This window comes from Taudactylus pleione, unplaced genomic scaffold (genome assembly GCF_031769625.1).
Source record: "Taudactylus pleione unplaced genomic scaffold, aTauple2 ptg000783l, whole genome shotgun sequence".
Lineage (NCBI taxonomy): Eukaryota > Metazoa > Chordata > Amphibia > Anura > Myobatrachidae > Taudactylus > Taudactylus pleione.
Genome location: NW_028285185.1, coordinates 805,011 through 820,624, shown reverse-complemented (window position 1 = coordinate 820,624; position 15,614 = coordinate 805,011). Strand labels below are relative to the sequence as shown.

The following is a 15,614-nucleotide window of genomic DNA, read 5'->3' as shown; positions in this document are numbered from 1 at the left end:
GGATATTAATACATTAGAGACTGTACAAAGAAGGGCAACTAAAATGGTGCAAGGTCTACACCACAAAACGTACCAGGAAAGACTAAAAGATCTTAATATGTATAGTTTGGGGCTGAGAAGGGAAAGGGGGTACATGATAGAAATGTTCATATATATAAAGGGTTTTAACAAGGTAAAGGAAGGAGACATTCTTCAAAGAAAGAGAAGTTTTAGAGCAAGAGGACATGTTCTGAAACTGGAGGGTGGTAGGTTCACGGGAAATTTGAGGAAAAATTACTTCACAGAAAGAGTAGTGGACATGTGGAATAGCCTCCCATCAGAGCTGATAGAGGCTAAGACAGTACAGCAATTTAAACATGCATGGGAAAGACATAAGGATATCCATCAGAAGAAGTAAGGATCAATAAGGGTTGAGGTAACAATATGTTTACAAATGGGGCAGATTAGATGGGCCAAGTGGTTCATAGCTGCCGTCAAATTCTATGTTTCTATGATGTTGATATAGGTTAGAGAGGGTGAGAATATATTATTATAGAGTTTATAGGGGAACATATGTTATTATAGAGGGTAAAGGGGAAAATGTGTTATAGAGGGAATAGGGGAAAATATGTTATTATAAAGGTTATAGTGGAAAATATGTTATTATAGAGGGTGTAGGGGAGAATATGTTATTATAGAGGATATAGGGGAGAATATATTATAGAGGTTATAGAGGAAAATATGTTATTATAGAGGTTATAAGGAAACTATGTTATTATAGAGGGTAAAGGGGAAAACATGTTATTATAGAGGGTATAAAGGAAAATATGTTATTATAGAGGATATAGGGGAGAATATGTTATTATAGAGGTTATAGAGGAAAATATGTTATTATAGAGGTTATAGGGAAACTATGTTATTATAGAGGGTAAAGGGGAAAACATGTTATTATAGAGGGTAAAGGGGAAAACATGTTATTATAGAGGGTATAGAAGAAAATATGTTATTATAGAGGTTATAGAGGAAATATGTTATTATAGAGGTTATAGGGGAAAATATGTTATTATAGAGGTTATAGGGGAAAATATGATATAGAGGTTATAGAGGAAATATGTCATTATAGAGGGCATAAGGGACAATATGTTATTTATAGAGGGTATAGAGGAAAATATGTTATTATAGAGGTTATAAGGGACAATATGTTATTATAGAGGGTATAGAGGAAAATATGTTATTATAGAGGTTATAAGGGACAGTATGTTATTATAGAGGGTATAGAGGAAAATATGTTGCTATTGGGGGAGAGGGGAAATTAATTTTTACAGGAGGGAAATGGGACAATTGTTTTGCTAAATATGGATGAGGGCAAATGTGTTACTACAGAGTTGGGGAAGGGAGACATGTATTACTACAGAGGTGGGGAGAGTGAATTATTACCACAAAGATGAGAGGGGAGAAATGTGTTACTACAGAGGTGGGGAGGGGATATATTACCATAAAGGTGAGGAGGGGAATATATTACTACAAATGTTAGAGGGAGAAATGTGTTACTACAGGGGTGGGAAGAGTGAATTATTGCCACAAAGATGAGAGGGGAGAAATGTGTTACTACAGAGGTGGGGAGAGTGAATTATTACCACAAAGATGAGAGGGGAGAAATGTGTTACTACAGAGGTGGGGAGGGGGATATATTACCACAAAGGTGAGGAGGGGGATATATTACTACAAAGGTGGGGAGGGGGATATATTACCACAAAGGTGAGGAGGGGGATATATTACCACAAAGGTGAGGAGGGGGATATATTACTACAAAGGTTAGAGGGAGAAATGTGTTACTACAGGGGTGGGGTGGGGGATATATTACTACAAAGGAGAGAGGGGGAAATGTGTTACTAAAGAGTGAGTAGGGGGATATATATTACTACTAAGGAGAGAAGAGGAAACGGATGACTACAGAGGTGAGCCTTGGTAGAGGTACAGAGGTGAGGGATACCAAATGTCTTGCAGGGGAGGAGCATGGCTTTCACCCTATATGTTGTGAACGTGTGACCATACCCACTACACAGAATGGCCATGTCCACTCTGCTGATGCCCACACATCTCCCCCTTTTTGAACTTTTCAACAATATTGAGAGTTGTGCCATCTCACAGTGCGGTGGTAGAACCAAAGAAAGTTTGTGCACTCCTGCAATATACTATCCATGATGCAGTACAGGTGGAATCGGTCTTTAGTGCATACTATTAAAATATAGCAATGACCATAATGTATCAGTTTTTTAAAATAATTTAAAATATCACTAGTTCTCCATAGATCACAGGATCTCAAACTCGGTCCTCAGGACCCCAAACAGTGCATGTTTTCCAGATCTCCTCACAGAATCACAAGTGAAATAATTAACTCCACCAGTGGAACTTTTAAAATGTGTCAGTGAGTAATGAATACACCTGTGCACCTGCTGGGTGACCTGGAAAATGTGACCTGTGTGGGGTCCTGAGGACCGAGTTTGAGAATCTCTGCACTAGATGTTACTAAGTTTCTTGAAAAAACCTTTTATATAGTGCCCCATTGATTCAGAGAGGAGAAACATTCTTGTTCCATTACAGTTTAAGAAGAGTGGGTCTGACAGAGAATGAGTTGTGATATTGGACTGATTATTATCAACGGAGTCGCCCATTTGTATTACTTGTTAATGACAAATTAAAATGACATCGGAAAGAGGTTTTATGGTTATGATGTTTTTATGTAAATCTAATGTTTTGTAATTTTGTTCACAAAAGGCATTTTACGAATGCTCGATTTCTGAATTATGAACTTTGCCCAATCATATTACCCCTCTATATTAAACCTTCACAATAAACTATAGGCAAATGTATTAAACCAATGCAGTTTAATAAAGTTTGAAATGTTCAAATAGTATCAAGATTTAGGAGAAAATTTTACTAAAGCTTCTAAAAATGAAAAGTGGCAGTATTGCCCAGAGCAACCAATCAGAAACTGTCTGTGATTTTCATGGATTCAAAAGAGAAATGATAGCTATAATCTGAATGGTTGCTATGGCAAATACCAGCACTTTTCATTTATAGAAGCTTTAATAAATCTACCCTTATACATGTTTTTTTAAAACTTAATTTATTATTGTGTAACCTTGTCCTTTATTTATATTTGTTAACTAAAGGCATGAACTATAAATTCTTAAGCAATTAAACAAATCATTCATCATTATTAGGAGCATCGCCCTCAAATCTGAAAATTATAATATACATTTCAAATGCACCAGATACCTGTAAAACTGTTCACGAACCACAAAGCGATAGTGGAGGAGATCACACTCCAATGCAGACTTTCTCCATTTCAAATTTATACTTTGAACCTACAGTGCTACCCACTCCCACTCTGAACAGTCTTATTTCAAGACCTTTTTCTCCTCCCAATCCTCCAACCTTCGTTGTCTCTTCACCACTTTCAACTGCCTCCTATATCCCACTCCTCTCCTCCTCTCCTCACTCTCTACTCCTGACTATGCCACCCACTTTACATCTAGCATTGAATCCATACATCATGACATCGCATCCCACCAGACCCTCAGCACCCCATCCCAATCTTTCCCATCCTACCTCTCCCCATCCATTTTATCAACTCTGACTTCTTTCACCCAAGTATCTGGAGATGAAATCATGGCCCTAATCTGGTCCCCCCCCTCTCCCACTTCCTTGCCCCTTGCCCCTATCCTACCCATCTCCTCTGCTTCCTCTCTCCTGATTCCTGTTCCCATCTTTACATTCTCTTCAATCTCTCCTTCTCATCAGACGGTATACAATCGGGAAACCGGCTGCCTTAATACCAGCAGCCGGCTTCCCGACTGTCATATCCTGGCGAGGGTGAAATGCCGGGTGTCTATATCTAGAAGCCTGTCATTTCCCTGATGCCAGGAGACAGGCGCCGTGAGTGGACAGCATCGGGGGGGAGTGTTAGGTTTAGAGTACCCAGGGGGGACTGAGGGTTAGGTACCCCCCCGGGGGGGTTAGGGTTAGGCTAAGGGGAGGGAGGGTTAGGGTTAGGCACCCCCGGGGGGGACTTAGGGTTAGGCAGCGGGGAAGGGGGGGTTAGGGTTAGGCACTTAGAGGGGGGATTAGGGTTAGGCACTTGGGGGGGAGGTTAGGGTTAGGCACCCCTAAGGAGGGTTAGGGTTAGGGTGTTAGGTTAGTTTATACTTACGTTAGCGATGATCCGGATTTCCTGCGCTGTCAGGCTTCCGCTGCCGGGAACTCTGCTTTTGTCGGTCAGGCGCTGCCGGGAATCGAACCATGCGGCCGGCAGTATTTCATACCGATTCCCATCAGACACTGTCCCCTCTGGACTCAAGCATGCCTTTGTCACCCCATTCTTAAAAAATCATCCTTGATCCTGACATTCTCTCTAACTACTGCCCTATCTCTCTCCTCCCATTTGCCTCTAAACTCCTTGAGCAGATTGGCTACAGCCACCTTATTGCCTTCTTTCGTCTCACTCCCTGCTTGACCCATTTAAGTCTGGGTCGCTAAAGCCAGCAATGACCTCCTTGCTGCCAAATCAGAGGACCACTAGTCTCTGCTCATTCTCCTTGACCTCTCTGCTGCTTTTAACACTCCACCCTCTCCTCCTGCAAATCCTTCACCCTACATGATACTGCCCTCTTCTGGTTGTCTTCTCTCCTGGAGTATCACATTAAATTACAGACAAGGGACAGTCACAGTACCTATACATCCAATATACAGAGAAAGGTAGAGAATACCAGTAACACAGTTTGAGGAAAGTACTGTTATTGTTCCTTTAAAATCCAGGTCCAACTGTTGCGGTAAGTGCACCAACAAAAGAGTGCCCATATATTATCAGAACTATTCAGTAATTCAACATGGTGATAAAGTGTAAGTTAATGAGTAATCTTAGTGTGTGGGTGTGTTGATTGGATATTAAGGGTTAATAATAAGATTCTAATATTTAGATAATGTATATATCTATATAATAAAGTTCTGTCCCATCTACAACATGACAGCAGGAAGGAATGGTAGCAGGATGGAATGGGGGTGGGGGTAAGATGGAGCATGGGGGGCAGAGGGCAAATCAAGGTGACCCAGCATATAAAGTGATTCGGAATACATAGGGTTTTCACTTAGAAGCAATTTGGGATTACACATTTTGGGGGAGTTTATTTGGAGAGTGTAAAAATTTAGTGAGTAGGGTTTTGATGAGAAGGGGTCAGGGTGCATGGGTGAAATTTGGTTATATAAAGGATAACAGAATGCACAATGTAGCAGGATGTTGAAACGTAGAATCATAAACAGTAACAGGTCAGTAGCCATGTATGGGAGTGAAAGGCATAGATAAAGTATGTGAATGTGTAAGTAAGTTTAAAAAACCTCATAGGTAAACTCCTAATAAAGAGCCCATTTCTAGTGCTGACTGCAGATGGCACAATCATTTCATTAGTTCTGACTGTTAAATAACTGGATCTGTGGCTCATTTGGCCATACTTATAGAGGGTCATATTGAACAGAATAAGGGCTTTATTTACTAAAGGCCATATTCAATTTGGGAGCAAAAAGTCCGTGCTGGACTTTTTGCTCCACATCGGAGCTTTTCTGGGGATATTGGACCTCATTCAGAGCCGGTCGCACAGAGCGTGCGGTCGGTCTGAATGAGGGGAGGACCTCTTGAATTTTCAAGACGTCCTCCTTTGCTGTGGTAAGGCTGTGCGTTAACACCCACAGCCTTACGACCGCCTAAGGTGATGGTCGCGATGGTCAAGACCATCGCGACCATCAGGGCTTACGACGAGACCCTAGGGTAGGGTCTCACTTGTCGTAAGCCCCGGAGAGCTTCTGGCTCTATCTAGTGATGTCAGTGGGGCCTCCCCCAAACGGTAGGCGTTCCCATGGGAACGCCTCCGTTTGGGCTGCCACCCCCCCGGCCCTTTGGATCGAGACCCGCTACGACCGGCGCTGTCGGTTGTAGCGGGTCTCACGCATGCGCACGACGGTGCCGGTGCCGTCGTGCGCATGCTCTGTGGGGGGCCATCGACCCGGTCCGAGCGCATCGGCGCTAACGACCGGGTCTGAATGACCCCCATAGTATCGGGCAATTTAAAAGTAGTGAAAATGGGACCCGGCGAATTTGGATCTACGAAAAAAAATGTGAATTTTTGGGAAATGTGCTTGGGACCCCCCTAAAGATGTCTAGACATGGGGGATCACTATGGGTACCCCCATTTTTGCCTGCTAAACGAAGTCGGGGTTCGTAATAGCCACGGCAGGTGCATATTTTCAGCTATGAAGAAGTGGTGAAGAAAAGCACTTAGATTTTTTTGGGGGGGGAAATAGCTATTCCTATCAAATTTGGGGTACATAAAAGTGAGGGTAAGCATTTTTTTAAGTCCCAAAAGTGATTTTTAAAAATTCTTCAAAAATGCACCTGCCGCTACTCCCGCAATGTAGAAAACACCTGCCGCATACTTGGGGACCCCTCTGAATTTAATTTGGCTATTTTAGAAGTGTGTTCCCTAATTATTATTTTTTTACCCCACAAAATTTAAGTTAATTTTTTGGGGTGCCCTGATTTTTTTTTTACTTTTTTTGACACAGTTAATTTTTAAATGACATTCCCAGGGGTGCAGGCTATTTTTTTTAAGCCTGCACCCCTAAACCCCAATTCTGCACTTTTTTTCACCAGCTATTTCAGTGATGAAAAGTTATCCCCGTTTTTTTTCAAAGACTTTTCGATGCTGCGACAAGTCTTTGAAATTGAATACAGGGATAATTGAAATAGGCGAAAATTACGTCATCGGCGATAAATTATCACCGATTCTGACATTTTGCTCCAAATTGAATATGTCCCTAAGCCTTGGATGGAGATAAAGTGAATGGAGATAAAGTATCAGCCGATCAGCTCCTAACTGCTATGTCACAGGCTGTGTTTGAAAAATGACAGGAGCTTGTTGGTTGGTAGTTTATCTCCGTCCACTTTATCTCCAGCCAAGGCTTAGTAAATAGACCCCTAAGTCATTGTGGATCTACACTAACCAACTAAATCTCCAAGCATCTTATCAGATTTATGTTTTCTGGTACGCTGATGTCCATCTTGATAGGGGTCATACGTTGTACTGATTTTATAACTTACTTGATCAAATATGACCCAATCAAGTTTTAGTAGTCCAGAGGCATTATTTAACTGATTACACATACTGCAATCTCTGGTAAATCTGATTGAAAATGACTAAGGGCCTGATTCAGACCCGCTCGCGAGCGCATATCGCTTGCAAGCGGGTCGATGGCTGGGCAATGCGTACGCGCGAGCCCCGGAGCGAGTGAGAAATCACTGGCTCCGGGGCTCGCTACAAGACTGGGTGACTGTCGATGTTGATCGACAGCTCGCCTCGTTTTGTAGGTGGGTCGGGGGGGTGGCTGCACAAATGGAGGCGTTCCCGAAGTAACGCCTGCCATTTGTGGGCGGCCCTACTGACATCACACGTGATGTCAGTAGTGAACTTCCTGCTCTATCAGAGCAGGAAGTTCATTGGGGCTTGCGGTGGATAAGACCCTACCACAAGGGTCTCGTCGCAAGCCCAATGGTCGCGATAATTGCGACTATCGCCAGGCCACCCGCTAAAGCTGTGGGTGGTCACCCACAGCTTAGCGAGCGGCCTGGAGGCCGGGGTAAAAAAAAAAAAGTCCCTCCCTGATTCAGAGCTTTGGGGTCAGGGTTATATGTAAGTCCTGGGAAGGTGAGCACTTGGTGTCCAAAGGAGGGATCAAGCAAAGATAAGCATGCATTTCTATAATCTTAAGGGTCCCATTTAAAAGCGACACATACCCTCTTTAGCATATGCTAAAAGGTTCATGTCCTCCTTTCAGTATTAAACAAACAGCGGTAAGCTCAGCTTTCCACTATTAGCCACTATACCGCTTGCGCCATCTATAGATGGTCCCCATTTCAGGCATCCAACTAAGCTTTCCAGGTATTGTTGAGTTCCTTCTGGGTGAAAGTGTTACGCACATGCACAGACCGGCCATTGCGCATACACATGACACAAAAGGCCATCGCTGGCAGTGATAGTCTGTTAATAAGAGAGAGGAGGATGCTGAGAAGGAGACAGATGTCGCTGGACCTCACCAGAGAGGTACGTAATGTTTAATACCAATGGCAAATTTAGTATCACTGCGATACTAAACTAAATATGCAGCTGGTAATAAGGATCATTATTATATGGGACCCTTAATGTCCTGCACCTTTTATTAATGGTCATCAAATTATTATTAAATATAATAATGGGTCAGTATCTTCTGTGTCTATGTAAAAGTCCTTATTTTAAGCCAGAAATGCAACGTCAGTGTATAGTGATTAGCTTAATAGTAGCATAAACACAAAGTAGTATAACTGTCCAACTTCAAACATGATCGACTGCTAATAAAGAGTACGGCATGCTGTGGGTTGGTTCCTAGACATCAGGGCCGTAACTGGGGTAGTGCGTCCAGTGGCATGGCACAGGGCACCGCAGGGCAGGGGGCGCTGTTTGGGCCTGTCAATTTTCCTGTTTATTATCATTCTCACTTGTAGCTTCCTCTTCTGTTATCCCCCTCATCTCCTGGACTCCCCTATCTCTTCCCTGGCCCTTACCCATGAGGTTATGGCACTTTTTCAGGTGCACTTATGTCCCTATTTAAAAATTGGGGGGGAGGCGCAAATGCTCTCTGTGGCACAGGGCACCAAAAATGGTACATTAAAAGTGCTGTAAGTACTGTATGCTATCATTTACAATAAATGTATATATTTAAGTAAAGTTATTCTTTAATTTACTGGTCCCACAAAATCTTCTAAAGAAATAAAATTATTATATTAAACTTTTATGTACTGTAGCTATTGTTCAACAGTTTTTTGATCATTAAAGATAAGGTCTCTTTTACAATATATAAATTGCTTTTAGCAATCTAATTAAACAAGCCACTGGATGCTTAGTGTTAATGAGACTAAAATGATTTCCCAAGGGAGGAGTCGAGGAGTCTTGAGATTAATTTATTATAATTCACTAAGGTGATAAACAGCAAACTATCCAATATAAAATCACTGATTAGCAAGTATCAAATCATTATGGGGACATATTTGAGATGTTATTTAGGGCAAAAGGAAAAACATTATCACTTGAAAATTTTAACTGATCAAATTAAGAAATTTTAATGATATAATCAAAACATCAACTGATATTTCCAAAAAGCATTTTATATAGATGTCAGTAATATATTTTTTTAACTAAAATGCATACTATAATGATTTTGAAAATCTGAAAAATCTGAATATTAAATACACATCAGTATTCTCCAGGAATTATAAATGCATTTTGTAGCAAATTACTGAAAATATCTGAGATAGATTTCAAAGAAATTATTAGAACCTGAATTTACACAGAAATGTAATTGACTATAGTTAAATACAAGCAGAGCTGTCCATGGATTTCTAGCAGTAGAACATTTTCTCTCATTTTCCTCTATGACAACCAAGATTTTGGTGCCAATTTTGAAAAGTATGTGTGGAGGTCAGTAACGGCATTTCATTGGTCTCCATTCTAACTGTGAATTATAATATTTAATTTGAATACAACTACAGCAAATTGACTGTGAATGTAGCCTGGATATAGTAGCTTAAAGTCCACAGTCGGTATAGCTTTTATTTGTGATACTTTCTCCATTTCTCCAATTTATAGCCTCATTCTTTATTTTGACAAAAATTAACAAGAAAAATGAATAGGGGCTTGAATAAACAAAGATAAGTTGCAATGTTAAATAAACCATAATATCAAAGAGGAAGTTAAAGCTACTTCTATTCATTTTTCTGGTAATGTTTTCTGTTAATGTCTGTTCTGGTGTTCTGGTGGAGAATCAGTAATTATAAATGGTGTGTGCATGCGTGTGAGTGTGTGTGTGTTATGTGTAAAGTGAGTTTAAAAAGATAATAGTTTGATCTTTTACATCCTCTTTCCTCCCCTATTCATTAAATAGAACTTGCCAACTACAGTACTAATAATTGTTTCTTAGTTCTATAAATTATTCTGATCTCATTTAACTTATAGGGGCCTATGTATGATTGGTTGGTGGCAGTGGGGGCCCTGAAATGTATCATTCTTTTTGCCTTTTCTTGGTAGAAAACAAAAATACCTTTTCAGGGCAAGTCATTGAAAGCCTCTTGCCAGGACAGTGATTATGATAAAAGCCCATATCGCCAATAAGTAAATAGTAAAGAGATACAGTAGTTTATGCTATCAATTTGCTGTCAGATTCGGACCCAATTGGCCTAATGCACAGCTGCCAAGGTAGGACCCGAAGATCCCTGCCCTGCATAGACCGGTGCAAAGATATCCTATAGGTTACAATGGCTAACACCATTGACATTAGCTGTTGGGTGGTCAAGCTCTGAATATTTAGCTTTTTGGAGACTGATACATTGGAAGAGATCATCAAAACAAAAGAGCAAAGTGAGTGCATGCATTTGGACAGTGCACTAGGATTGTTTAATGTTAAAAAGTTTTGAAATTTTAATTAATACTGTTAAAAACATAATAGACCAGTTTGAAGGGGGCTCCTGAACCAATAGGCTCATTCCATATGGGTTAGGTATGGGATCCCGGTGGTCGGGATACTGGCGGTCAGAAAACCGACAGTGGCATCCCAAAAATCAGAATCCCGACACCTACAGGTAAGTACCCCTACACTAACCCCTAACCCTCCCCCTCCCCCTAACCCACCTTTCCTGCAGCCTAACCCTAACCCTTCCTTCCCGCAGCCTAACCCTAACCCTCCCTTCCCGCAGTCTAATCTTAACCCTCCCCTCAAGCAGCCTTACCCTAACCCTCCCCCTACTGCCTAGCCCTAACCCCTAACCCTAACCATAACTCTAACCCTCATACTTACCCACCAGGATCACAGGCACCAGGATGCTGGAACCGGCATTCTCACCCCTGTCGGGAATCCAGCGCCAGGATGATGGGCACCGGCATTCTGTGCGCTGGGATCCCAACTATATCTCCTCCATACACCTGTTTCTAAACTGATTAACTGAGTTTACATGACTGTATATGATGGAAACAAAATTATTTCGTAAGAGATTCTCAGTTTAAAGGACTGTTTGCACCTTACTTGCACATATATGCTACTAGAGACTCATATGTTCAAAAGGGATGCGGTGAGCATCCCGACAAGTGGGATGCCATCTGCCGGAACCCCAGCATCGGAATCCCGAATGCCGAGACAACACTGATGCCAAAATCCCGACATGACTCAGGATACCGATGTCGGGATCCCGGCAGACGACATCCCAATCATAAGGACACAGCGGGAAAGGTGAGTATCAGCCGCAGGGACAACGACTTAGGTTTAGGCACCCCGGGGGGTGTTAGCGTTAGGCTGTGGGAGAGGGGAGGTTAGGGTTGGGCTCCGGGCAGGGTGGTTAGGATCAGGCACCATCTGGGGGGTTTAGGGTTAGGCATTAAGGGGGGGAGGGTTAGGTTTAGGCACTTACCGGGGGGGGGTTAGTGTTTGGGTGCAGGGTAGGGATGGTTAGTATTAGGGTACAGGAAAGGAGGGTTAGGGGGCAAATAGGACAGGGGAACAGTACTCACCATTCCCCTGTCGGGATTTGATCCTTTGGGATGCCGCTGTCAGTGTACTGACTGCCGACATCCCGGCCATCGGAATTTCATACCGATTCCATTCAGAATGAGATTATTTCTCTGTTGAGATGCACAACATTTTAAATTGAAATATATATATTGTATATGCTTTATGTAAGCATGTCATTTTTATGTTGATAATTATTAAAATTGTATAATTAATACTTTTAAATACCAGCTTCCATTAGTGCCTATTCAAATTATTTTAAACTATTATTAAGATAGTAGTTGAATTGCAAATTTAACACCTGGCAGGAGTAAAGCCTTCTACACGTGTAGAAGGGCTGCACAAACGTCCATTTTGTGTCCAGATCTTGCATGTCTTCTTCGGATTTCGGGCAGATCTCTTGCACCAAGTATAATGCTGGTGCCAGTATGCACTAATAGTGATGACGGCTATGGAAGCAAGCATACATATTAGGGCTGTGAATTTGCATAAAAGTGTACAGCTCAGCATACGGTTGAATATCCGCATTTAGTTTTATGTACGCAACACGGGTGTAATTGCAGCCGACTTGTGTACAAATTTGAATCTGCCCTTTTGTTTAAACCAATAAGATTAATAAATCAATTTGCTGAAAAACAAATTATTTGATCATTATTGTGAATCATTCCATGGACCAAATCTGGGAGTTTTGCTCATCTCCAAATACAACATAGGATGTAATGCAAAAGGCAATAGAGGACAAGCTGAGAAACACCACTATATCATTTAGAAACAAAGTACTATAGTATGTACTTACATGAATACCTGGATTTATTGTACCTTTCTAAGAGAGCTGCACAACTGATTTGTTGATCAACGTGACAGTGAAGACTATTTTGTGCAGGTAAAGGAGAATCTCATGTAAGGAATGCTTTATTAAAAGAAATGAATGAGGCTTGCCAGTGTAAATAAGCTTTTATAACATCTTAAAAATAGAAACACAAGGTATGATACTCATATATTACTGTATATTACAGATTACCATACAGCAGTGGTTTTCAGATTTTATGACTTTATGACTCCTTTTCCTCAATTTTAAATATTTCAAGAAATGTCTGGACAATAATGAATTAATTCCTGTGACAAATGGCCTTTGGTGTTGCGGGTGAGAAATTTAATTCAGTAGTTTGATATTACAGTCATTTTGATTGCAATTGATTATATATACATAAAGTAACACTTCTCCCTTGATATTTTCTTCAGCATGGTAATGAAATCAATGTGTTCTTCAAATGGAACGATTTTGAAATATTTCATTATAAACGGTGTTTCAGATGTTCCCCAGCTTCAGATACCGATATTCCTTCTGGTCTTATCGATGTATCTCATCAGCTTTGGTGGAAACATGACCATTTTTCTACTGGTCTGTCTGGATAGTCACCTCCACACGCCCATGTACTTCTTTCTGGGCAACTTGTCTGTCTTGGACATGACTTCAACTACAATTACGCTTCAGAAGATTCTTGTTATTTTTGTATCTCACAACAAACTTGTTTCTTTCATTGCCTGCATGGTCCAAATGTTTATATTTTCATTTTGTTCATGTGACAGCTTATTTATACTGACAGCAATGAGTTACGACCGCTATGTGGCCATCTGTAACCCTTTACACTACACAGTGGTCATGAATCGTAAAATATGCATCCTATTGGCCACAGTCTGCTGGGTCCTAGGTTTTTCCCAAATTCTACCTATACTTGTTTTCCTATCAAGCTTCTCACTTTATAGATCAAATAAAATCAATCACTTTTTCTGTGACATTGTGCCGTTAGTGAGGCTATGCTGCAATGACACGTCCATGTTGGAACTTTTTATTTTCATCAATGGAGTTTTTATGTCTACGTTCCCTTTTCTCCTCACCTTCTTCTCATACGTCTTCATTATTCTCGCCATCCTGAAGATCCGCTCTAGTACTGGCAGGAGTAAAGCCTTCTACACATGTTCCTCACATCTCACAGTTGTGATTCTTCTATATGTTACTCTTGGTTGTCAGTACCTGAAACCAACCTTAGAAGACAATTTGGACACCAATAAAATGTTCTCTCTGTTTAACACAGCAGCTGTCCCCATGTTAAACCCACTGATTTACAGTTTGAACAATAAAGATGTGAAGTCAGCCCTAAGAAGGAGATTGAAATGTCAAGTTAACATCTAAATTACACACTTCTGGGCATTATGATAGGTAAAACATTGTCTATTTTCACTTACATCTCTACGGAGACCGAAAAAAAACTAAACAACAATTTTTTTCTAACAATATCCTGCATAAACTCATTGGAAAACTCACGCAATATCTAATCTGTCCTAGAAATAGTTTAAGACCTAATTAGGCTCCAGGCAACATATTGGCTTATGCCCCCTCTCTTATTGCAAAAGAAGACAGAATATAAAAATGGGTTAGATTAATCTGGCTTGTTCAGTGTCCACTGGGTTTATGCAGAACACCAGGGTGTTTAATGAATGATCTGGCACTGATCTGTCACATAGACTTCTCAGGCAAACTGGAGGCCACATTAAAGACATCTAAATCCACACGTTGCCAGAACTAAAGAGTTGAACTTGTAATAAACCATTGAACAAATAATATACATGGAAACGATTTTAACATACTGCAATCTATCACTCATTTTAGATGTAATACTGGAAGTTTGAAGTGAAACATAATATAAAAGGGGGAACAAGACACTAACTAAAAAGTGTAAATATGGCAGAATCCCACAGCAATTCAAGAGCAACTACAGTAGCTATGATATGTCAAGTATGAAAGCAACTGACAAATTAGTTGATACAAGTTGCTACATATTTGCAAATAGCTGTTTAATAATAAATTTCTAAGAGCCGGAGTTTATGTGTATATAAGTACCTAGTTACCTAGCTTTGTCATTCTGCAACAGGACAGGGGCAAATGCAGGATTTTTAAGGGAGGTTTCCATACATTAATTATTTATTGATATGCCACAGGAATATAAACATCTATAATTTTTTTTTAGGTGAGATGAATTGATTTAAATTGTTATCTGCACTATAAAACCCATGTTTATCCTCATATATAAATTACACTCATTACAAAGTCATAAACAGCTTCCAGTTGTCCTCTTATATGCATACATACATATATACGCACACGGTCACACACCACACACAAGCATAATTACACACAGCATATACTGTATACATACATTCAGTATACACACACAAGAATACTTACACTCAGCATATATATATATATATATATATACACACAGGCATACTTACACACAGCATATACTGTATACATACATACAGTATACACACACAAGAATACTTACACTCAGCATATATATATATATATATATATATATATATACACACAGGCATACTTACACACAGCATATACTGTAAGCATATACTATATACATATACACATGGACATACTTACACACAGCATATATATACAGTATATACACACACAAGCATAATTACACATAGCATATACTGAATACATACATACAGTATACACACAAGCATACTTACACTCAGCATATATATATATATATATATATATATATATATATACATACATATACACACACGTGCATACTTACACACAGCATATACTGAATACATACATACAGTATACACACAAGCATACTTACACTCAGCATATATATATATATATATATATATATACATACATATACACACACGTGCATACTTACACACAGCATATGCTGTAAGCATATACTATATACATATACACACAAGCATACTTACACACAGCATATACAAATACATATACACACAAGCATACTTACACACAGCATATATACATATACACCCACAAGCATACTTACACACAGCATATACACATACATATACACACACAAGCATACTTACACACAGCATATACTGTATACATACAGTATACACGCATAAGCATACTTCCACACAGCATATATACATATACACACACAAGC

General features: G+C 40.1%; 1 protein-coding gene across 1 annotated transcript; it reads left to right on the top strand.

Moving 5' to 3' along the window:
- Positions 1–12,877: 12,877 nt before the first annotated feature.
- LOC148475060 (olfactory receptor 2AP1-like) lies at positions 12,878–13,813 on the top strand. The gene has a single exon (XM_088457764.1). It carries the CDS (start codon positions 12,878–12,880, stop codon positions 13,811–13,813), a length of 936 nt encoding a protein of 311 aa, XP_088313890.1.
- Positions 13,814–15,614: the final 1,801 nt, after the last annotated feature.